The sequence below is a fragment of the Cynocephalus volans genome, chromosome 12, assembly GCF_027409185.1.
Source record: "Cynocephalus volans isolate mCynVol1 chromosome 12, mCynVol1.pri, whole genome shotgun sequence".
NCBI lineage: Eukaryota > Metazoa > Chordata > Mammalia > Dermoptera > Cynocephalidae > Cynocephalus > Cynocephalus volans.
Genome location: NC_084471.1, coordinates 91,940,016 through 91,966,173, shown reverse-complemented (window position 1 = coordinate 91,966,173; position 26,158 = coordinate 91,940,016). Strand labels below are relative to the sequence as shown.

Below are 26,158 nucleotides of genomic sequence, written 5' to 3'. Positions count from 1 at the left end.
AATCTGTAATACTTACATTTAATTCAAAATTAAAACTATGGAAGTTGAGGGCTAATAATAAGGACACACACTAATCATTCTAACCAGAAATTATAAGTAACTATGCATTTGAAGAAGAGAAGAAAAATGATTTATTTCAGCAAAACACGATAGCACAGTAATTTTAGAATACAAATATTCTGGAATTAAGATTAATTAAAAGACTGTATAATTTGTCCACGAAGAGCAGGGAAAATGTTAACAGTAATTTTCAAGAAGTATTTGAAAGAAAATTAAAGTCAAACTATTCTTCAACCAAAATAGTTTTGCATTTCAGTAAAACAAGATAAAAGAATGCCCTATAACATCAAATTGATGTAAAAAAAATGAACAAATTTTAAAAGCTAAGACCTCCAAACATAATAATATGGAAACAATAAAGTATTACCTAAATTTCAACATTTAACAAGTGCATATACTCATGCTATGTGCCAGTTTTACTAGACTTCTTATCATTGTAAAGCATACTAGCTGAAGTGACAGCCAATGATATGCTGATATCATTAGCAGAAAAATAACTTGGCAAACAATTAAGTGATGAAAGTTTACGTTAGTGTTATTAGATGTTACAAATAGAAAATCAATTAATTCAATAAGAATTTGAGTTATTTTTAAAACTCAATTCATAGAATCTAAGTAAGGCTTTTGGAAGTTTATTCCTCAAAGATAAAATTCCTAATATTATTGCAAACACTATTGTATATTTAATTTAAAAATTCAACATTGGTAATAAAATACGTTTTTTGTGGTGCTCATCAAATGCAAATTTTACTGGATCATGGGTGCTGTAGCAAAAAACAATTTGCTAAAACAAAACAAAAAACCAATCAATTGTGCATCTTAAATATGTAGAATTTAATTTGTCAATCACATCTCAATAAGCCTAAGGTAAAAATATATCTGTGGCTTTAAAAACAAAAACCAAAAACCAACAGAGCAAAAATATCCTTAGAACTGGTTATAATGCACATATATTTGATAATTGTGCCTAATCTGTGATATTTTACCAACTAAATTGAAGCAGTAGTTGTCAACATTTACATATATATGAATAACTGAACTGTACAAATTTTGGAGAGAAGTCACCTTGATCACAAAAAGAAACGTCTCTCAACGGTATTGAACATATTTGTAAATTAATTTTATAAATTTTCATTGTATTTTCCTCACAATAAACGAGAGTTCTTTAATTAAAGTATTTAATGGTTAGAGAGCCAAAAACTTCCATTTTGAACATCTTAGCATGTTATTCTTATTGAAGACAAAACTTGCAAACAGAATGCAAGGGAAAAGCCAAACAAATTAATTGATTAGAGATCAAATAGCATACAAAATATAAATTTGAAATTCTAAAATTGTGTTTTAGAATATCTTGAAATACAGAAAAATTATTTTTATACAGGTCCTATTTGAATTAGATAAAGACATTCTGTATCTGATTAAAAAGTAAGTGAAAATACCTATGACTTTGCAGCAACAAAAAATAGCAAACGTTAAAAAAAACACCTCAGTTTATTTGAACTTTTCTAACATAAATATTTTTAATGAAAAGTAATCTGAACAAAGCTAAAAAGGATTGTACTCTTGGCATCTAAAATAAAAAAGGTACATCGGTCAATATGAAAAAAAAGGAATTGAGAGTGTCTTAATTTAGCACAATTTGCTGTGAGCTTACCAAGAGAATATTTTCTTCTTTAAAGATATGATTTACAGAAAATAGTCAATCAAAAATATCAGCAACTTCAAATTTGATAATCATAAAATGCAACTTCGAAGATTTCTTACGATTTTATAAATAAACTAAAATGTTTAAGAGCAATTTGAAAAAGTCCTTCAGAAAAATAAAAGGAACATGAGAATGCAGATACTCTTAGGAAATGAATGAAGTGTATGGATATACATGTATACATGTTAATATGCACGAAAATATGCTAATGTATCTACCAAGAACACATACTCTATTCTTTTTAATATTAAAATAAGAAATACAAAGAATAATTTTTCTAATATTTCCTTCAATTTATTCGGCTACATGTTTTTTATTTTGAAAACATTTACTTTTGAAAATATATTGTACTTTTAAATAGAACGATAACAAAAACCAATTCATTGAGGAACAAATATGTTAGGAAATTTTCTAACTTGATTATTTTTTACCACTCATTTTGCCCTGAAAAGTGTTCCACTCTATACAATAAATTATGTGTTGACACTGGGTACAAGAGAGATACAAATCAAATTCCTACTAGTGGAATTCACTAAAGAGGTAGCATTGAGTCAGGCTTAGAAATTTATGCAGGATTCCCATTTCTGCAAATGGAGGAAAAAAGGCAGATGACCACAAATAAACCAAGTGGGAGGTAAGAGGGGTCTGACTTAGGATAACAAGGAGATGAAGAAAAGGTGAGCTATTATCTTAAATCCAAGAACCATTTTGCTTTTTCATGTGTAAAATACCTGTGTTCAAATTCCAGTTCTGCTTTATTGTTAGCTTTACTCCCTTCGTTAAATAACTTTTCACCTCCAAACTTCATTATTTGTGTTTGCATAATGAAGAGAGTAATGCAGCCATTCAAGGATTTTGTGAGCATTAGAAGTAATATTCACAGAATATTTGGAACAGTTCCTAGAAAACAGTAGGATCCATATAACAACATGATTTATGCTCATGCCCTTCCTGTATTAATTGAAAAGAAAAACATAGAGGAAGGAGGTGTTAAGCTGTTTTCTGTGGAATGTCTGATACAATCCTTCTTTATCTATGCTCTCAAACATTTTTCAAAAGATATATTTTCCATTAACACTTTCTGTGAGTTAATTTGTTAGGAACATTTGGAGAATATTAAGATATACATCACAGAAAGGCATGGATTAAAGAAAGTACACACACAATATCTGTTCAGAAGATGTGGTATAAGCTAAAATTTTGGTTATACAAATTTATTTCAGATATTGCAATTTTTTTCCATCTTATAGTTTCTTTTTATAGCTTTGTTTTTGGTGACGTTTCCTACCTTTTCATTCATTATGAGATTATTTTTCTTTATATCAAAAAGAATTGTTAGAATAGTTGCTTTAAAATTCTTGTCCAGTAATTCCAACATATGCATCATCTAAAGGTTGGTCTTCGTTGACTGTCATTTCTCATAAGACTATGTCACATTTTCCTGGATCTTCATATGTGGATATTTTGAACACTGTTATTCTTCCAAAGAGTGTTCTTTTTTGTTTGCTCCACTCTCATGACCTAATTTCCTCCCAAATGCCCCACCTCCCAATACCATCACATTTGGGATTGGGATTTCAACATATGAATTTAGCAGGAACACAAACATTTAGTCCATAACAGATAGTAATAAAAACAACAGCAATGGTAGACGTTGCCCAGCAAGAGCATGCAGAGTATAAAGAAAATATGGTCTAAAACAAAGCCCTGGGGAAAAAATGGAGTAGCCAGAATAACATAAGCCTCTTAAGAATACTTGGGAGGAATGGTGCAAAAAAATGGGACTTGAGTCATGCCAACATAGTCAACTCTTTCGGTTTTTTCTGGAAAGGACAGAAGAGAGAGAAAGACTTACAGGAAAGGGAGGTTCCAGTGGGGTAGGGGAATTTTTTCTTTTTAATGAAATTACCTTGAATATAGATTAATTGTATAGCTCTTCCCTAGTAAATCTGAAAACTACCTCCAGGCAAATCTATCTCCTAAGCACCAGACCTGCCTTAGTTGTGTCTAGTGGATGCATGTTTATTTTAAGGCATTTCACATTTCACTTGTGAAAAGATGATTTCATTGTCTTCAATGCCAAGACTTCTTCTTTTCCTATATTTCTCATCCCCCAAAACAGTATTACTACATACCGTTGTCGAAACTAGAAACTTAAAAATCAAACAGAATCTTCGTTTTCTATTGTCCCCACATCCTGTTCGTTCTCCTCTTAAACTTCTCCCACGTGGGTCTGCAACCTTTCCTCCTCTTTCCGCCTCTACTCATCTTTTTCTTCCCTGAACTCAGCTTTCTAACAGATTTCTTTGGCAAAAGTTCATTTTCCTCATGGCTGCCAGAATTAACTCCTTAAAAGTTCATCTCTTTATGTCATATTTAAAAATGCAGACTGACCTCCAAATGTTTGCCATATGCTCCACCTACGCAGATATTTTTTTGTTTGTTTTTTAAATGATCTCTGTTCTTTCACTGCACAGGGGCTTTTCATGTGCATCTTATTTTGTTTTAAATGTTTTATTTCTTCTTCAATTTATAAACTTCTATTGTCCTCTAAAGACTTAGGTCAAATGTCATCACATCTATAAAAACTTTAACTTGTACAGACAGAATCAATCACTTTTTCCTGTGTACTCATAACATTATAAACTTATGGCAATTACAGTACTCAACACATATTATACTGTCATTATTTGTTTATTGCTTATGGCCCTCAGGTTTTTTTAGTTTTTTTAGGAAATTTATTACATCTTATTTCTTTTTACTGCCCTTGTTTTTCTGTACCTGTCTCAACTCCAAGGCTTAGTAGAATAACTTCCATATTGCAGTTGCTCAACAAATATTTGTTGAGTAAACCAGTTGAGGTTCAGGTGAGGTAACTGAGTTAAACAAAGCTGTGCATGTGACAAAGTAGAAACATTGAACTGTCTTTGACTTTAATTCCAGAACTCTTGCCATAATAAATAAATGACCCACCTATCCTGATTGCAGGTAAATACAGATTTTACCTCTTTTCTCAATTCCAGTTGTCTTTGTCTGCAAGTGACACTTTAAAAGCTATCTGGTGATTGTGAACCATTTATTTTTATTTTTTTTTTATTTTGTGGGTGGCTGGCATGGGGATCTGAACTCATGACCTTGGGGTGATAAGGCTATAATCTAACCATCCAAGCTAACTGGCAAGCCCTGATTGTGAACCATTGTATGTCTGTTATGAAACCTGTCAATCTTAAATTCTTCATTTTCATGGCATTGGTCTTCTAGTATTTTCCATAGGAGATTTTAGCTTTCTTATTCCTTTGCCTTTTTTTTTTAAGGTCTGACAACATCATCACATCATGCTTTCTCGGAACTTCAGTCCTGCAATAGGTACAGGGTAAATAATGCCCATCTTACCGTGTTATAGTGAGAATAAAAGAGCAGATCACCATCTGCCTGTATTAATTCATTTCATATCTTCCTAAAATCCTAGCTCATTGGAGAGATCCTATTGTGGCTCTCAAGTTTACGTCTATTTACCCCTTTCTACTTTGTAGAAACAGTTCAGGATGATACTGTAAGAATTTTGACATTTTTAGTCTCTCTTTTGTCTTGAGCCAGTCTTTCTTTTCAGATTGAAGATCTATTCTATTGAAGATCTATTATAAAACCTTTCTCTGAACTTTTTGGAAGCTTCTCATATAAGACAGAATTTAGATTTGGTATGCTTGCATCTACTTTAATTAGATGTCCTGTTCATTTCTGAAATTCCTTTGTCTTTGATTTCACCAATCAGTGATTTTATGGTCAACATTTAGATAAGAGTTCTCTCTCTGTTTCTTCAACAAGCAATGCATCATATTGTCAATATGCTCATCACTAATTCTGTAGGCAGCTATCACAGTGCCTGGCATAAAAATGTTTGTCTAAATCAGCAGAAATTATGTTTTTATCCAAATGAACTTCAGCAGTAACTGAATGATGGTAGCTCACAATGATGATAAAAATAGACGTTTATTAAGCTAACTATGTAGGCAGCACTGTACCAAGAACTTTATGCATATTCTTTTACTTAATCCTCATAACAACTCTGCTATAATTATCTCCACGTGAAAGCTGAGGAAACTGAGAAAACTGAGAGGTTAGCATTGATATAGAGGTGTTAAAAGTTGGTTGAAATACTACAAAATTAATGTATCTTGATTGTGTACCAGATTTATAATCAGATTTATTAAGGGAATACCAATTTATACAACAGCCAAAAAACATTTATTAGGTTTAGACTCATTATTATTATTAGACTCATTATGTCTTAGGCATCTGAGATTTGATAGAGAGCATGACGGCATTTTCCAGAACCACCAATTATAACATTCCTTGAATGTATTCAATAGAGAAAGAAAGACAAAACTTGAAGCCCTCCAGCTCAATACAACAGACTAAGTATAAGAAGGCAGAAGGCACCTCCTTCCCTCCAATTTTAATAAATAATTTAAAAGGTATTAAAAGCTTTGCTAGAACACTGCTTTCTAACTCTGCTGGAAAACAAGAACAGATACATTCTGCACATCAGAAACTATGAACATTTTATGAAAGGTAAGAAGTAAAAGAAATCAGGCTGAAGAAAGAAACCATTGTCCGAGACAAGTGCAGGAAAAGAAAATTGTTTTGCATCAAAGTAAAAACCACTGATAATGAGATCAGAAGGGGTCCCAGGAACAACTGACAAGTGATTAGTTAGGGAATCTCACTCAATAAGAGAAGACGTGCATCTTCCTTTGTTTAATATCTCTCCCCTGCCCATCAACATACCCACATAGTCTAGGCAGCAAACTACAGAGGCATCTACCTGGACAGGAGCAGTGAGTATGAATGTCTGCCTGGGCATGTGCAGCAGGACCGTGCCTCAGGCAACTGGTAACATTCAGGAAGAAGTGGAGCCCCTACATACAGATGAACTATTGGCTCATTCTGCTGATAGTGATCACTGCCTCTTATCCTCTAACAGGCTTTATAAACAGGCTGAATATTCAGAGGCAAGGAAATAAGAGCTTGCATGTGTGAAACAGAGCAGCCAGCCAAGAAAAAACACGTCTTTAAAATTCACCAGCCAGAGAACCAACAAACTCAATAAATTAAAGAATTCACCTATGGCCCAATAGAATATAAAAAAGAATAGGATTTTAAAATTACTGTAATTATTATTATCCTCAGCAAGATGCAGAAGAAATTTGCAAATAGTTGAGACATCAAAAAACTTAACTGTTCACAAAGAAAATCCTTTTGCTAGGCAGACAAGCAGAATGAAAAATTTGAGAAGTAAATCAATAAGCTGGAAATTCAAGCTGTGGTTTTCTCTCAGAAAATACCACAAAGAATTAAGAGGTGGAACAAAGTACAAATCTGTATGAGTACTATACAAGGCTACTTCAAAAATTTCATGGATAAATAGAATTACAAGATAATATGAACTTTTTCATGAACTTTTTGAAGTCCCCTCATATATGTTTGATTAGGATTATATAAATATTGAGAAGAATGTGGAGAGAGTACTATGTTGTTAAACAAATTAACCTGGGGCCGGGGTAGTCTAGGAGAAATAGAGATAGTAAGAGGGAAGGAAGAAAAAGAAAAAAAGCAAAAACAAAAGTGGAAATTGTACTTCAAATTTATGGACTAGTGTAAAGGTATTTAAACTTGATGACATGCAAATAAAGATTTATTAAAAAAAAGTTCTTCATTAAAAGAATAAGAGTCCACTAAGCCTTTGGTAGGAGATATTTATTTTGTTATAAAATTTCAGCCAAACACATTTTAGAACACCAAAAATTAAGAGACAAACTAACAATTTTAAGGTGAAAAATAAACATCAAATAAACAAATTAACTCCATATTATACACAAAGAAATAGGAGTCAGATGCACATTTGACTTGTCTTTTGCATCCCTGGAGGCAAGAAGATAATAAAGCTATTGTCCAGAGAAAAGGACTTTCGGCCTAAATTTATGAACTCAACCAAATTCTGTTGCAAGTAGGACATCTCCAGATATGAAAGGATTATAAAGTTTTATCACTGAGAGACCTGTAAAAGAATTGTTAATTGATGTTCTCCATTAAGAACAGCAAATGATCCCAAAGGAGGAGGTAGCATACAAGAAACAATAGTAACCAAAATCCCAATTAAATTATTAATATCCCTAAAAATTTGTGTCTTATAAAAAAATGAGCTGGGATTAAAATCACAAATAATATTAGTATATGAGAGGTTGAGAAAGAAAAGGAACGGAGTACAAGGATTCTAAGTGATTTAATTAAAAAGTAGTTTAGAATAGTGAATCTAGAGTAAAACTGCCAGAATTCAACTTTGGCTCTGCTGCTTACTAGCTATAAGGACCTTGGCAACTTACAGCATTTCTGAGCTTTAATTTGCACCTTGACCAAAACGAGCACAATACAATTCACCTCATTGGGTTGTGAGGATTAAGTAAGTTTGCATATGAAAAGTACTTGGCACAAAATACTGTGTAAGTATTGGATATCATCAGCATCATCATTATTATTCTGAATGAATAAAGACCTGGGAATGGAAAAGAGAAATAATAACACATAATAAATAAAGAACTCATGAAATTGGAGAAATAATTCTGATCTTTCGGTCAGCACATAAATATGAATTTATTACATTTACTAATTAAAAGAAAAAGGAAAAAATAAAGACTCTCAAATTAAGAAAAAAAATATGCTAACTACAAGGGGTACACTTAAAATGACACAGGAAGTTAAAAATTTTTAAAAAGAAAGAATTTGACATACAGTGTACCAGGCAAATATTAATACAAATAAAACAAGTGTAATAATACTAGTGCAATTTCATCCACATAGAATTCAAGATCAAAATTACTAATGGAGCAAAAGTGGTATTTTATATTGATGAAAAGGAACAATTTTCCAAGAGTGTATGGAAAGAACCTCAAGAGTATCTTTAGTGATTTCCTCATTCAAGACATTCTGTTAAAGACCTTAAATATGCTGCTGAATGAGGAAACAAAGGACACAGAGGCACAGGTGATACGTTTTCTTATTCTTCTCAGTGAAGTGATGTTTCAGAGAGAAGGAGGACTTCGATTTGATTACAGTGTGAAACAGAATTCATTGATGGGCTTGGGATACTTATTAATTTCCTATTACTGCTGTAATAAATTACCACAAACTTGGTGGCTTGAAACAACACAAACGTGTTGTCTTACAATTCTGAAAACTGAACAGTTGTCAAAAATTCAAACATTAGTCTTATGAGCTAAAATCAAGGTGGCAGCAGGAGTGGTTCCTTCTGGATGCTGTAGCGGGGAATCTGGTCCTTGCTTTACCCAGCTTCTAGAGGTTGCCATATTCTGAGGTACATGGCCCCCTTCCAGCAACGGCATCATTCCAACCTCCATCATCACATTTCCTTCCTTTATTCTGACTCTCCTACCTCCCTCTTTTCCATTATAAAGACCAGTATAAAGATTATACTGGCCCACTCAGATATTTTAGGCTAATATACCATTGCAAGATACTTAACTTAATCACATCTACGAAGTTCCTTTTGCCATGTAAGGTAACATATTCACAATTTGCAGAGATTAGAACATGGCCTTTTTTTTTTTTTTTTTTTTTTTTTGGAGGAGGGAGCATTATCTTGCTTACTACATGAGGTGAGAAGCAGTTATGAACATAATTACATAATTGTCAAAACTTGAATGTCTTTCAGTAGGTGAATGAGTAAACAAACTGAGGTGCATTCATACAATGGAATATTTTTCAGTGAATAAAAAGAAATGGGAATATCAAACCATGAAAAGACATGGAGGAACATTAAAAGCATATTTCTAAGTGAGAGAATCCAATCTTAAAAGGCTACATACTGTAAAATTCCAATTATATGACATTCTGGAAAAGACAAATCTATAGAGACAGTAAAGTGGTTGACAAGGGTTCAAGGGAGAGAGAAAGGGGCAAATACACATGTTACAGAGAATTTTTAGGGTAGGAAAACTATTTTGTATGGTGCAGTAATCAAAAACACATACTATTATACAGTTGTCAAAATCCATAGTATGTACAACACACAGAGTAAACCCTAATGTAAAATATAGACTTCAGTTAATAATAATGAATCAATATTTGTTCATTAATATAAATAAATGTACCACACCAATACAGGATGTTAATGATAGGGGGAATTATGTCTGTGGAGAGAGGAAGTATGTGGGAACTCTGTACTTTACAGTAACTTTTACTGTAAATCTAAAACTGCTCTAAAGAAATATGTCTATTAATTAAATGTAAAAAGTCTTTAACAAAATGTATGCAAAACAAATCAAGCAGCATATTAAAATTATTGCACCTGGTTATGGGTCACATTTTCCTTCTTTACATACTTAATAATTTTTTATTGGATACTGGACATTGTGAAAATTACATAATTATGTGTCTGGATTTGTCCTGGGAATGCAAGCATGGTTAAATATAAGAAAATTAATCAATGTAATGCAATGCATTAATTAATCAAAGAAAAAAACCCACACAACCATCTATCTCAATTGATGCAGAAAAGACATTTGAGAAAAATCCAACACATTTTTATGACAACAAACATTTAGTAATATAACTTAGTTATGAGACCTTTCTCAACACGGTAAAGACATTTATGAAGAAGTTATAGCTAACAAACATACTCACTGTTGAAAGACTGAAAGCTTTCTCCTTAAGATCAGGAACAAGACAAGAATGCCAGCTTTTACTGCTGCTATTCAAGATTGTACTAGAGGTTGTAGCCAGAGTATTTAGACAAGGAAAAGAAATAAAAGGCATCCAGATTGGAAAGAAAGAAAGAAAACTATCTCTATCCACAGATGACATGATCCTACATATAGAAAATCCCAAAAAATCCACAAGAAATCTACTAGAGCTAGTAAATGAATTGAGCAAAGTTGCATGATACAAGATCATACACAAGCATTCTTTTGTTTCTACTCACCAGCAATGAACATTTAAGAAAACAATAGAAAGTAAATCCATTTACAATAGAATCTCAAAGAAAAAAAAAATGTCTAGGAATAAAATTAAACAAGCAGGTAAAAAAAAGTTATACACTGAAAACTACAAAACATTGCTGAAATATGTTAAAGGAGACCTAAATAAATGGGAAGACATCCAATGTTCATGAATTTAAAGATTTATTATTGTTAGAATGCTCATACTACCCAAATTGTTCTACAAATTCACCACAGTCCCTATCAAAATTCCAACATACCCCCTCTTTTTGTTACAGGAATGGAAAAGCCAACCCTCAAATTCATATGATATTGTAAGGGTCCCCAGATAGTCAAAACAATATTGAAAAAGGACAAAATTGGAAGACTCATGTTACTCTATTTTAAACTTGCTTAAATGCTAAAGTAAGCAAAACTGTGGTGCTGGCATAATGATAGACTAAATTAATAGAATAAACCCAAGAATTCAGAAATAAGTACATACATCTATTGTTAACTGATTTTTTTTTTTTAATCAGGGAAATAAGTCCATTCATTGTGGGAAATAATAGACTTTCCAATAAATAGGTTTGGGATAAATAGATTTTCATATAATAAGAATGAAGCTGGACCTCTACCTCACACTAAATACAATTACCTCAAAATAGATCATAGACTTAAATATAAGTACTAAAACCATAAAATTCTTAGAAGAAAATATGGGGTAGTTATTTATACCCTTGGTAATGGATTCTTAGATATGATACCAAAAGCATGAGCAGCAAAATAAAAAATGCATTGAACTTTGTCAAGTTTAAAAACTTTTGTACATAAAAGAACATTATCAAGAAAGTAAAAAGACAGCCTACAGAACGGTATAAAATATTTGCAAATCATATATTGGATACAGATTTAACATTCAGGATATATGAAAAACCCCTACAACTCAATGACAATAAGACAAACAACCCAATTTAAAAATGGGTAAAAGACTTGAATGACATTTCTCAAAGAAGATATGCAAATGGCCAATAAGCACATGAAAAGACGCTGAATATCCTTAGTAATTAGGGAAATGCAAATCAAAACCATGATGAGACACAACTTTACAACTTCTAGTATGGCTATAATTTTTTTTTAATGAAAACAATATTGGTGAAGGTATGAAGAAAATGGAACACTTACATATTGTTGGTGGGAATATAAAATGGCACAGCCACTACGGAAAACAACTTATCAGTTCCTTCAAAGGCTAAACATAGAATTACCATATGGCCCAGCAATTCCAATCCTAGGTATATACTCCAAATAATTAAAAACAGGGACTCCAAATAGAGACCAATCCACAGTATTCATTGCAGCATTATTCACAGTAGGTGGAAACAACCGAAGTGTTCAACAACCGATGCAGGGATAAACAGAGTGGTACATAAAAAGGGTACTTCAAAAAGTTCACTGAAAAATAGAATTAAAAGATTATTGGGCCGAGCCCATGGCGCACTCGGGAGAGTGCCGCGCTGGGAGCGCAGTGACGCTCCCGCAGGGGGTTTGGATCCTATATGGGAATGGCCGGTGCGCTCACTGGCTGAGTGCTGGTCACGTAAAAGACAAAAAAAAAAAAAAAAAAAAAAGATTATACAATTTCTTCCATAAACTTTATAAAAACCCATCGTACATGCAATGGAATACTATTCAGCCATAAAAAGGAATGAAAGTCTGATACATGCTACAGCATGGATTAACCTTCAAATTATTATGCCAAGTGAAATAAACAAGACACAGAAGAACAAATATTGTATTCTTCCACTTATTATAAAATAACTAGAATAGGCAAATTTATTGAGATAGAAAGTAGATTCAAGGTTATTATGGGCTGGAGGAAGAGGGAAGTGATGAGTTATTGCTTAATGATGACATGATTTCTGTTTGGGTGATGAAAAAGTTTTGGAGACAGTGGTGATAGTTGTAAGACACTGTGAATGTGAATAATGCCAATGAATAGCACACTTTAATTAGTTAAAGTGGCAAATTTTATGTTATATATACTTTACCAGAAAAATTGTTTCTAAAAAATGTTTGAATACCACCCAAACACAACAAATATTTACTTTGGGGATTATTCTTATGATTGTGTATACCAGTCCCCTTGATAAGAGATCTTTTCGGCTTAAATACAAAGATATGACATTAATTACAAATTGATGAAATCTGATAGAATGTGACAATGAAAAGATATCTCTTGTGTCAAAGAACCTGAATTAGTAGAGGGCAGAGGAGAGGAATGGAGGGGGAAATGTTGTTTTACATCTCTGCAAGACTATATAGGTCAGGGGTGGCAGCATGCTGAATAGCAGCTGTGGTGACGAGTGAAAAGACTGCAGCAGTGTACCTCTGTCCTGCAGCCACCCTGGCACTCGAAACAAACCCAGTGGGATAGGTTAGAAGGTTATTTCTCTCAGCAGGAAATGACCCACCGTTCTTTTTTTTTTTTTTTCTCGTGCAGAAATGCATTTTATTGTAATAAAAACACACACAACATTTTAATTTAAAATACATACAATTTTAAGTGTATAATTCAGTAGTGTTAAGTATATTCCCATTGATGTGCAATCCATCTCGAAAATTTTTTCCACCTCCAACACTAAAACTCCATTCCCACTAAGCACTAATTCCCCTTTTCTCCACTCTCAGCCCTTGGTAAGTGCCTTTCGACTTTATTTTTCTGTATTTTCAACTACTTCAGATTCTTCATTTGAGCGAAATCATACAGCATTTGTCCTTTTGTGACTAGCTTATTTAGCTTACCATAATGTCCTTGAAGTTTATTCAATCTGTTTTTTTTTAAGGCTGCATAATATTCCACTATATGTGTATACCACATTTTCTTTATCCAATCATCTGTCAATGGACATTTGGGTTAATTCTACCTCTTGGCTATTGTAAATAACACAGTGATGAACATGAGTGTGCAAATATCTCTTCAAGATCCCACTTTGAATTCATTTGAATATATACACAGAAGAAGAATTGCTAAATCATTTGGTAATACTGTTTTTGTTTTTTGAGGAACCTTCATACTTTTTTTCATAATAGCTGTGCCGTTTTACATGTTCACCAACAAGTACAAGGGTACCAGCTTCTCCACGTCTTCAGCAACACTTGTTATTTTCTGTTCTTTTGATAGTGGCTATCCTGATGGGTGTGAGGTGATATCTCATAGTGGTTTTGATTTGCATTTCCCTGATGATTAGAGATATTGAGCATCCGTTAATGTGCTTATTGGTCATTCGTATATCTTCTTTGGTGAAATGTTTATTCAAGTCCTTTGCCTGTTTTTTAATCAGGTTATTTATTGTTGAGTTGTAGAATTTCTTTATATGTTCTGGATATTAACCCTTTATCAGATATTTGATTTGCAATTATTCTGTCATTCTGTAGGTTACCATTTTACTCTGTTCATTGTTTCCTTTTATGTATAGAAGTTTTTAAGTCTGATGTAATCCCACTGTTCATTTTTTTATTTTGTTGCTTGGTCTCTTGATGTCCAAGAAATCATTGCCAAATCTGATGCCCTGAAGCTTTCCCCCTGTGTGTTTTTCTAGGAGTTTAATAGTTTTAGTCCTACAGTTAGGTATTTAATCCATTTTGAGTTAATTTTTCTATATGGTGTAAGGTAAGGATCTAACTTCCTTCTTTTGCATATGAATATCCAATTTTCCCAACATTATTTATTGAAGAGACTGTTCTTCCCCATTGTGTAGTCTTGACCCCCTTGTTGAAAATCATTTGGCCATATATGCAAGGATTTATTTCTGGGCTCTCTGTTCTGTTTCATTGGTCTACGTGTCTATCTATGTCAGTGCAACACTTTATTACTAGTTTGTCTTAATTACTGTTGTCTTGTTGTATATTCTGAAATCAGGAAATATGGACAGTCAACTGTATTCTTTTTCTCCAAGATTGTTTTGGCTATTCAGGGTGGCTCTGGATTCCATAAGAATTTTAGGGTTTTTGGTTTTTTTTTCATTTCTGTAAAAAAATTCCAGTGGGATTTTGATAAGGGTTGCATTGAATCTATAGATGGCTTTGGATAGCATAGGCACTTTAACAAAATTAAGTCTTCTAATCCACAAGCATGGATGTTTTCCCATTTATGTGTGTCTTCTTTATTTCATTAACGTTTTATAGTTTTTAGTATGCAAATATTTTAAATATTTGGTTAAGTTTATCTCTCACTATTTTATCCTTTTTGATGCTGTAGTAAATAGGATTGTTTTCTTAATTTCCTTTTTGGATTGATCATTGTTAGTGTGTGGAAACACAACTGATTTTTAATAAAAAGAAAGTGCATGAAAGCAAAAAAGTTTTTAAAAAAGAAAACGAAAAAAGCATCACAACTGATTTTTAAATGTTCATTTTTGTATTCTGCAACTTAGCTGAATTTGTTTATTAGTTCCAACAATCTTTTGTGAAGTGTTTGCATATAAAATTATTTCATCTGTGAACAGAGATAATTTTACTTCTTCTCTAATTTGGATGGCTTTCATTTCTTTTTATTGCCTAATTGCTCTGTTTAGAACTTCCAGCCCTGTGTTGAATATTAGTGGTGAGGGTTGGCATTCTTGCCTTGTTCCTGATCTTAGAAGAAAAGCCTTCAGTCTTTCTCCACTGAGTATAATGTGAGTTGTGAGCTTTCCATATGTATTAATCCATTTCTGCTGCTTATAACAAAAATACTGGAACTAGGTAATTTATAAGAAAATGAAATCCATTGCTTACAGTTTCAGAGGCTAGGTAGTCCAAAGTCCAGGGAACACAACTGGTGATGGTCTTCTCTGGTTGTGGCTTTACAACAATGCAGGGGTCTCACATGCCAAAAATGGAGGAGCAGAGAGAGAGAGAGAGACTCTCCCTTCTTCTCCTTTTAAAGCCCTTAGAACCACACCCTTGACCACCATTATTAATCCATGTACTACAATATGTTCCTACAACCTAATCATCTTTTCAGGGCCCCACCCTTTAGTTACCATAATAGGATTTCCCATCCTCGTAACACTGTCACAGAGGGCGTCAATTTTTTGGAGAATACTCAATCCACGGCACCATATATGGTTTTAACTATGTTGAGGTAACTACTTTACTACTAGTTTGTTCAGTGTGTTTATCATGAAAGTGTGTTGGATTTTGTCAAATGCTTGTTCTGCATTAATTAAAATGATAATGTAGGTTTTGTCCTTTATTTTGTTAATGTGATGTATTAGACTGATTGATTTTTCATATGTTGAACCATCTTTCCTTTCCAGGTACATATCCCCCTTGGTCATGGTGTAGTAACAACTCACTCCCTTCTAGCCTACAAAGTTCCTGTTTAGAAATCTGCTGATAATCTAATAGGATCTCCCTTTTGCTTGATGAGTAGCTTTTCTATTGCTGCTTTTAAGATCCTCTCTTTGTCTGTGACTTTTGACATTTTGGTTATGATGTGTCTTGGTGCAGATCTCTTTAGATTTATCCTAGTTGGAGTTTTTTGAGCTTCTTGAATTTTTATGTCCATTTCTGTCCTCATATTTGGGAAATTTGGGGCCACTACTTCTTCAAATATGTTCTCCTCTTTCCCTTTTCTTCTCCTCTGGTACTCTCATAATGCATATGCCATCCTGCTTGATAGTGACCCATGATTCCCTTCAGCTCTTCTTTATATTTTTTCTTTTTCTCCTCTGTTTCAGTAATTTTGAAAGACATGTCTTTGAGTTCACTGAATTTTTTTTCTTCTGCCTGGTCAATTTTGCTGCTGGCTTTCTCTAGTGATTTTTCAATTTAGTTAATTGTAGCCTTTAGTTCCAGAATTTCAGTTTAGTTCTTCATACTTTCTATAGCTTTGTTGATATTCTCATTCTGTGTATACATCAGGTTTCTAATTTCATTTAGTTGTCTATCTGTGCTCTCTTTTAATTCATTGAGCATATTTAACAGTAATTTTTAATTTTTTGTCAGGCAGTTCCTATAACTTGGCTTCATTTGGGTCAGTTTCTTGAGATTTAATTTGTTCCTTTAAATGCATCACAGTACCCTGTTCCTTTATCTGTGTCTTGTTTTTTGTTTTTGTTGGGATTCAGCATTTGAAAAAAAATTAGTTAACGCTTCCAGACTTTGTGGCCTGTCTAGAGATTATGGAGCCCTCCCAAGCTTTTTCTGGGTACTCATTTCTTTCTGTCCTCTCTGGGCTTGTGTGTGTAATCTGCTATTTGAAATGCTTTGCTGGTTTCTATTGAGGATCACCCCCTGTGGTCTATCTGCACCGTTACAGCGTCTCTGATGCTGCAGTAAATTGTGGTACTGGAGATCCACCTAGTGTCTGTATGCGGTACTGCCAGCTCTGGTGCACATTTGATTGGCTTTGTTCTGAGAGACCCCCAACCTGATGCCCCATTCCTGTCAGTACTCGGATACAGTCCTTGAGAAGCCCCCCCCAAAGTCAAAACATAGAATATTGGAGATTTGGATGTTTCCTCTCAATTGTGCCACACGATATGGGTTGAAAGGGACTCTGGAAAGAGAGTAGAGAGAATCATGAATTTTCCTTCCAGGTTTCTATGTGGTTGTCTTCATGCTAGCCTGGGGTGCAGGAACGTTTACATTGGTTTCTAGAGTTCTCACAGAGGCATTTGGACTGTTTGTTGTTGAATCTGTGTGTTGTGGGGAAACAAGGGTGTACAGCTTCCTGGCTGATGTCTCTCCCTCCCACATTTGTTCATTTCTGGTGCCAATAACATAATGTTTTGAAATGACTGGGACCTGAACAATTTTCATTACTGTTCAATGACATAAAGACTGCAAAGATGCTTTTCAAAAACAATGGGGTTATATCTCAATAAACCCACTGTAAATTGAAAATATTAAGTATGGGTTGATAGGATATCATAGACAGGGTGACATAAACAACAGAAATTTATATCTCATATATCTTCATGGGAAGTCTAAGATCAGTGTGCCAGTATGATTGGATTCTGGCGAGGAAACTCTTCCTGGTTTGTCGATGACCATCTTCTTGCTGTGTCCTCACATGGCAGAGAGAAAGAGAGAAGCAAGCTCTCTCGTTTTTCTTCTTATAAGTGCAATAATTCCATCATGAGGTCTCTATCTCATGACCTAAATTACCTCCCAAAGTCTCAATCTCCAAATACATGCAGTCCATAACAGGGTCAGATTTTAATGGTAGAGCCAAAAGGAATTTGCTAATGAATGTGGATATGAGCTGTGAGGGACAGGATGAATTAATAAATTATATGAAAATTTAAAAAACAAAAGAAATTGAAACTTAAAATATCTCCATAACCACTGCATCTTAGGTTGAATGTCAGTAATTTATGTTGGCCTTAGAATTTCTCTTTGCCTCCAGAAAGTTCCATTTTTCAGCTGGCTTCCTGAAAAGGCTACCTTTGAGAATGTCCTGCCACTCCCCTCACAGTTAACCTATGCTATTCCCTTGGAAATACAAAATAGCTTAACAACTCGGCCATCTGAGAACATTGTCTAGCTTCTTATAAGTCAGTTTAATGCAAATCAAAACTACACTGAGATACCACCTCACCCCAGTTAGGATGGCTAAAATCCAAAAGACTCTGAACGATAAATGCTGGCGAGGTTGTGGAGAAAAAGGAACTCTCATACATTGTTGGTGGGACTGCAAAATGGTGCAGCCTCTATGGAAAATGGTATGGAGGTTCCTCAAACAATTGCAGATAGATCTACCATACGACCCAGCTATCCCACTGTTGGGAATATACCCAGAGGAATGGAAATCATCAAGTCGAAGGTATATACCTGTTCCCCAATGTTCATCGCAGCACTCTTTACAATAGCCAAGAGTTGGAACCAGCCCAAATGTCCATCATCAGATGAGTGGATACGGAAAATGTGGTACATCTACACAATGGAATACTTCTCAGCTATAAAAACGAATGAAATACTGCCATTTGCAACAACATGGCTGGACCTTGAGAGAATTATATTAAGTGAAACAAGTCAGGCACAGAAAGAGAAATACCACATGTTCTCACTTATTGGTGGGAGCTAAAAATTAATATATAAATTCACACACACACACACACACACACACAAAAAAAAAAAAAAAAAAAAAAAACCTGGGGGGGAGAAGAAGACATAACAATTACAATTCCTTGAAGTTGACACAACAAGCAAACAGAAAGGACATTGTTGGGCGGGAGGGGGGAGAGGGAGGGGGGAGGGGTTTTTGGTAAAGGGCCACAATAATCAACCACATTGTATTTCGACAAAATAAAATTAAGAAAAAATAAATAAAATAAAATAAACAAGAGGCTTTGTTATACAAAAAAAAAAAATCAGTTTAATGACATTAATTAAAAATAACAATCTTGGGCCAGCCTGTGGCTCACTCGGGAGAGTGTGGTGCTGATAACACCAAGGCCACGGGTTCGGATCCCATATAGGGATGGCCGGTTTGCTCACTGGGTGAGCGTGGTGCTGACAACACCAAGTCAAGGGTTAAGATCCCCTTACCCGTCATCTTTTAAAAAAAAATAAATAAATAAAATAACAATCTTAACTGTACTGCTGTAATAAATCTGACGTTGTAACCAAGTTAGAAAATGATGCTTTATTCATACAATGATAATTTTAAAAGGTAAGAAGTAACAATTGGTATAGAATAAACATGGGTAGGATTTTCATGATAAAAATACATTTTTAAGTAAAGAAGAAAAGTGATTTTGATCCAGTGCATATATAAACATTACATAGTTCTTTGATTAACCATTTTTCCCTTTTCTTCTGCTTCTTCTTAGATATTCTTGGCAGCCCTGTCATTCAGCTTTATTACTAAGGCACTAGGTGGAGTCATTATGAAAAGTTCCATCACTCAAATAGAAAGGAGATTTGACATATCCTCTTCTACTGCTGGTATAATTGATGGAGGCTTTGAAATTGGTAACTTTTATTTCTATTCTAATAACCAGACTTGTAGAGGTAAAAAGAAACAAACAAACAAAAAAACAAAAATCTTGCTTATACATGCGCTATATCCCTGCTTCACAACCAGGGTAAATTTGTCTCTCAGGGGCAATTTTGCAATATCTAGAGACATTTTTGTTTGTCATAACAGCAGTGAAGGGGATGGATGCTTCTGGTACCTAGGGTAGAGAGGCCAGGATGCTGCTACACATTCTACAGTGCACAGGACAGCGCACAGCAACAAAGAATTATACAGCCCAAAATGCCAGTACTGAGGATGTTGAAAAACTCATTGCTTGTAAACCAACACCTCGTGGGGCTTTACTGTCTCAAGACGCCCCAATGTTTTAAAGAAAGGTTGAGAGAGGACCATGATTCTGATAATTTGAGGAGGGCAAAACAGCTTTGGAGCAATCTATATTAGATTTCTACTGTTTAACTGGGTATAGAATTTGAGGTTAGAAGTCTTTTTATTTAAAACATTGAAGATTTTTTTTTTGTTTGTTTATTTTAATTTGGATTTCTCCAGTAATAGAAAGGTTTTACATAATTATTGAGTTATTTTTTCTTATTTTATGGGTTGGTAGCTCATTTCCTCTGGTCATCTTTTCTTTTTCTTTTCACTTTTTAATTATTTGGAGGGACCCCAAAATTATGTCTTTTATATCAATTGCAAATATTTTCTACAAGTTTGCTGTTTATTTTTAATTTACAGTATGCTTAGCTAGTGTTTTTAAAGTAATAGTATAAAGGAAGACCTATCTTTATCTTATGAACTCTGGATTTTGTTATTTACATTGTACATATTTTTTCACCCTTCCACCTCCCACGCTTAATAAAACCATCCAGAATTTTAGAATTAGAGTATTATTAGCTTTAAAGTTTAATTCACTATGTATGTCTTTTTATTGAGGAATTAATTTTTAATATTTTAGTTAAACTTTGCCGCTGTTTAACAGTAATTATATAAACAATGTTATTTGTGAGTTGGACTGGTTTCTCTTCTTACCTTTCTTTCTTAAATCCTGTGACTTCAAGTCTCTTCTTTAGTTATTCTGGAGTATATCTTCAAGTGGTTATTTTTTTCCAGAAAGAATTGAACACATGGCATATTTTCTGAGCCCTTGCTTGTTTATTTTTAAAATATGTTTATTTTACTATCAAATTGTAGTGATACTTAGTCTGCATATGGAATTAAAATTACATTTTTTTTCAGAACATTTAAAACATTTATCTACTGTTTTATAACACTCAGTGTTGTATGTGAGAAATCACTATCCTGAATCTCAGAATTTTTACTAGCATATCAGCATATATATGCCTGTCTCTTAGCTGAATATATATATATATATATATATATATTTTTTTTTTTTTAAATTTGGCAGCTGGCCAGTATAGGGATCAAACCCTGAAACTTAGTGTTGTGAGCACCACACTCTAACCAACCTGCCAGCCCAAAGACTGTCTCTTTTTACATTATTTCTGCTATAGAAATGTGGAGTCTTTCATCTGAAGGCTTGAGTCTTCCTTTAGCTCAGGGAATTTATTTTCTTGTTATTTATTTGTTTCTTTCTCTTTATTTTCTTATTTCTTTCAATTCTAAAACATATATAAGATGAATATTACATTTTCTGGAAAATTTTTCCCTTAAAGTTTTTCTTTCTGAATTTCTACCTTTTTTTTCTTTATGGTCCATCAATCTTCTCTGATGCCATCTTCCATCTTATCAAGCTCCAATTTGTATATTTTTTTCTGTAACATTTTTAATTTAATTTAAAACAATACGTTATTGTTCTCTTATTATTTTTAGTCGACTAGCTCTGAATTTATAAATGCTAACATGCCCTCGTACCTTTAGAGATACTAACTGGAATTTTTCAAAGTTTTTCCTCTTTTTAGTTTACTCCATATTGAACTGTTTCTTCGTGTGTGACTTAATCTGCTGGTTCATTCTGGTGCTATTCTTTCATGCTATTTTTTTTTTTTCCATCAAATGCTCAGTAATTTTTAATTGCTGTCTGTTCATTGTTATACAGGTAGCTCCATATGGATCAGAATTGATTATGACTCTCTCCATTTAGAATGCTCTTCTTCTCCTGTTTAATCTAAATAAGTTATACGCAACAATAAATCTCCAGTGGCCTCTCTTCCAGGAAATTTTCCTGAAGCAACAAGTTAGTTTAAGTTCTTCCCGTCTGTGGTCTAATAGAATCTCTGTCCATCTACCTATTTTTATAATTAGTATGTAAGTTTCTTGAGGACAAGTACCATGGTTCATTCTTTCTTTTATATTTCTGCCTCTGAATATCATGGCAGGAACTTAATAGGAATTTAAGAAATTTCAGGGATAAATTAATAAATGCCTGAATAAATACCTTTTTCTCAGTTCAGGAAATGTTTCTTCATTTTCCTCCATTCTAATACAATCCAGTCAACTCCAAACTCTTCAACAAAATTTTGCTTCACAATAAAACAGCAATCACAATAATATGTTGAACTTTTAGAAGGAGAGAAAAGAACTGTGGCTACTAGAGGTGGAAAAGAGGAGGGGAGGGGGAGTTAACAAGAAACTGGTTAATGGACACAAAGAATGATGACATATTATAATGCTGAATAAGCTAACTATCCTAATCGAACCATCACACATTGTACACAACTATTGAAAATCAACTTTGTACCCCACATACATGTATAATAAACTCTTTTTTTAAAAAAGCTGCTCACTAACATTGCCAAGTAATCCAAGTGCTTTCTTTTGCATTTTTGTATTTTTTTTCTATTCTATTTGTTATTACTACTGTACAACTTTAGAATGAGTGATGTAATATGCGTGAATTTTACCTTCTCAATTACATTACATGGTGTTTGAGGGAAGGTACCATATCTTGTGCTCAATTTGTATCTATTCTGGGGCCTTTGATTACACTCAATGTTTGGTCAATGTTTATATCAACATAATTTTATTTTCTTTCTAGGAAATTTGTTTGTTATTGTATTTGTAAGTTACTATGGATCCAAATTACACAGACCCAAGATAATTGGAATTGGTTGTTTCATTATGGGAATTGGAAGTATTTTGACTGCTTTACCACATTTCTTCATGGGATAGTAAGTATTAAACAGCTCTGTGCCATTAACTATTATTAACTTGCAAATTAATAATAGGATGTCATTTATTTCCTTAGAAATAGGCAACTGTACCTTTTCAGAAGATTATCCACTAAGTATTTATAGAACTGGTGTGTGTTTTCTATGTAATAATTAATTTATTGCTTTATTCACCATGGCTTTCATAGACTTTGAAATATGAATAGCACTAGATAAGGTATACAGTTTCATATACAGTAAATATTTTGTGACTTTTTAGTATAACATATATACTTCAGGTCTTTGCCTATAAGATTTGATTTCAGTCAATACGACCTCACCACTCAACCCATTGCAGTATGGTTTTTCCACCAGCATTCCACTGAGGCTAGTCTTTCTAAGGTTACTGTGTAGTTATAACTAGAGTCAGATGCTCACGAAAGAACAAATAACAGTGTCTTAAATAAGATATAGAAATTTATTATTCACACAAAATTTGATGTAGCCAATCCAAGGATTGTATGATACTGTTTCTTTTTATGCTATTGCTCTGCCTTGCAGGGCCTTGACCTCATGGTCCAAATTATGGCAATGTTGTTCCAGGCCACAGGATGTAAGAAGAGGAAAAGAACAATACGTAGAAACAAAGAGCACTTACAGACTGAGGATTAAGAAATATTTTCAGAAGCACAACACTGCTACTAACTTCACATTGGCCGGGAGTTAGTTACATTTCACATACAGATATAAAGACATTGGAAAAAACAGACTTTATCAGGCTGCCATGTTCCCAGCTGAAAATCCCAACTTCGATTACTATGGACGTAATCAAAGAGAAGAATAGGTATTGAGAGACAATGAGTAGTTTCTGCAAAAGGCACCAATTACTTACTCCTTGCTAAATCTAACCATCATGCCTTTTGGTTACCATATTTATTCATTTTTTTTCAACCTTCAACCCTTATGAGAACTTTCTCCTTTATGATACTGCTTCTTTTTGTTTTCATCATATTATATTGTCTTGATTTATTTCCCATCTTTGTGGCCTCTTCATTATGCCCATCTTTTTTTTCTGCTGCTAAGACCATAATGTCAGTGTCCCCTAAGCTCTCTTTTAGTCTTCTTAACTTCTCATTCTCCATGATTTGTAGGGAGTATGCCTCAAATACAGCTATCACCTATATACAACTTTTTCTAACATTCAAGATCTATATAATCAACAACCTTACGGATATCTCTTCAACTTAACATCCAAGAAGAATTTCCCACCCATATTTACAAAACAATTCATCATTGTGCCAAGACCAGCCCAGGTTTTTCACATTCACTCTTTCAGTAATGGTTCGTTTAGCCACAAAGGAACTCAAACCAAACTCAAGAGCCTTATCCTTGATTCTTCTTTTGCAAAGATAACCAGTAATCACCAAATCTTGCTTATTACACTTGCTATCTGTCAAAGTTGGACATCCCCACTGTCCTTAACCTAGTTGAGGCTTTTATAATCTCTAGTCTGAACTTTTTGCATCTAGTTTCAACTCTGTTTAAACTCATATTCTATGCTGGAGTACACATTTTAAAAATGCAAATATAACTATTTTACCCCTGCTTAATATTCCCAATTTCCTATAGCAGTTTTTCAAACTTCGGATCTTGGACTACTACTGGACAAATAAATTAATTCAGATTATTGAGAACAACAATTTTTTACATGATAGAATAGAACAGAACAATATACAATGTAAGCAAGGATTTAGACTGTACCGTGAAACTTCTGCTTTGGTTGTACATATATTTGTGTGTGTGTGTGTGTGTGTGTGTGTGTGTGTGTGTGTGTGTGTGTGTGTGTGTATTATGGTTGTGATACAACTATGTTTCTTACTGTTGGTTACAGTCAAAAATATTGAAAGCTTCTTGTCTATGGGTTAACATCTACACTAATTTGCATATGCATGTTGCTCATTAATTGGATTCTTGACTATCTTCCTAGCTTCCTTTTCCACTGCTCGCCACAATTAAAGATCACATGCTAGGCTTGCAGTTCTCCAAATGTGCCGTAATATGTCATACCCTTGCATATGGTGTTTCTACAGCCTTGGATACTTTTTTTCCTTTGTCTATCCGTTAAACTGCTTTCCATCTTCACTATCCATCTCCTATGTCATCCTCATTGTAAAGTCTTCTCTAATCCAGCCCACCTCCAAGCAAAGCCAATCATCCCTTTTCCTTTGTGACAACTCAGGACCTTGTATATTAAGTTTATTATATCTTTTATCATATATGTTTATCTTACAGAGTGTGAAATCCCCGAAGTACAAACACTGAGTTTTATTTATAGTTCTTTAAAGTTGAGCTTAATGCTTTCCATACAGTAGGCTGCCCTTGGAGCTGCAGCACACCTCAGTATGTTTGGATATCAGCATCTGTCCATATTCTAGCTCCTACTATGCTATCCTTTATCAAGTTGAAGTATATTAGAATTTCCTTAAGTTTTTAAGAGCATTAGAATGTGCATATCTGTGTGTGTGTGTGTGTGTGTGTGTGTGTGTGTGTGTGTGTGTGTGTGTATGCATGCCCATGAAAGAAAATCAGACATGTTGATTGAAAATGTCACTAACTGGCATGTATTACAGATTGATTTGGAAAACACTGCTCAAAAGTTTATTAAGTGTCATGATAAATTATCAGGAAATTTAGATTGTGACCATCTTTGAAGATAATGTAAAGGCATGAATAGACACAGTTAATAGTTAAAAATAAAAAAAACGTGAAATCAGGATATTTCATATCTTGATCAGAATATAAGCACCCCTAGCATGATAACAAGACATTAACCCATCTTGCCTGGGGAGTATTGAATGATCTTTCTTTGTGGACACTTCCATTTCATTTTCACCCTTCACCTCTCCTAAAATACAGGCTGGGAAATTGACAAAAAAGGTTCTGGTAATTTGGAGAAGAGGGTGGTGCAAATAAAGGGGGAAAATTCCTCTGTATTTCTGGGAAAAGTGAAAATATTCAGTAGATAAGCAAAATTTTAAGTCCAGTGATGTTCTTACAGTTATAGGTATTCTAAAGAAACCTATATTAATCCATCAGAGAATTCAACATCAAGCTTACCAACCTGTCTAATTAGTCAAACTTTATCACACAATAGAACATCACCTGAGATACTCGAAAAAGGTAAGAATTAAATTAGTGAAAGTATTCTAAAATTGATTAATTTAATTACCTTTATAAAAAATAATTGTGATATTTATTAGAAAAATTAATTAAAAACAAATAGGAAAAACAGATGATATCATAGTGTTAACATATATGTAAA

General features: G+C 33.7%; 1 protein-coding gene across 1 annotated transcript in view; it reads left to right on the top strand.

Moving 5' to 3' along the window:
* SLCO1B3 (solute carrier organic anion transporter family member 1B3) overlaps positions 1–26,158 on the top strand; it is a 113,809-nt gene that overhangs the window by 24,558 nt on the left and 63,093 nt on the right. Inside the window, exons 2-4 of the mRNA XM_063115707.1 lie at positions 19,584–19,725; positions 22,725–22,857; positions 25,895–26,016. Of these exons, the coding sequence (XP_062971777.1) occupies positions 19,584–19,725; positions 22,725–22,857; positions 25,895–26,016 (397 nt within the window). The remainder of the gene's footprint in view (positions 1–19,583; positions 19,726–22,724; positions 22,858–25,894; positions 26,017–26,158) is intronic.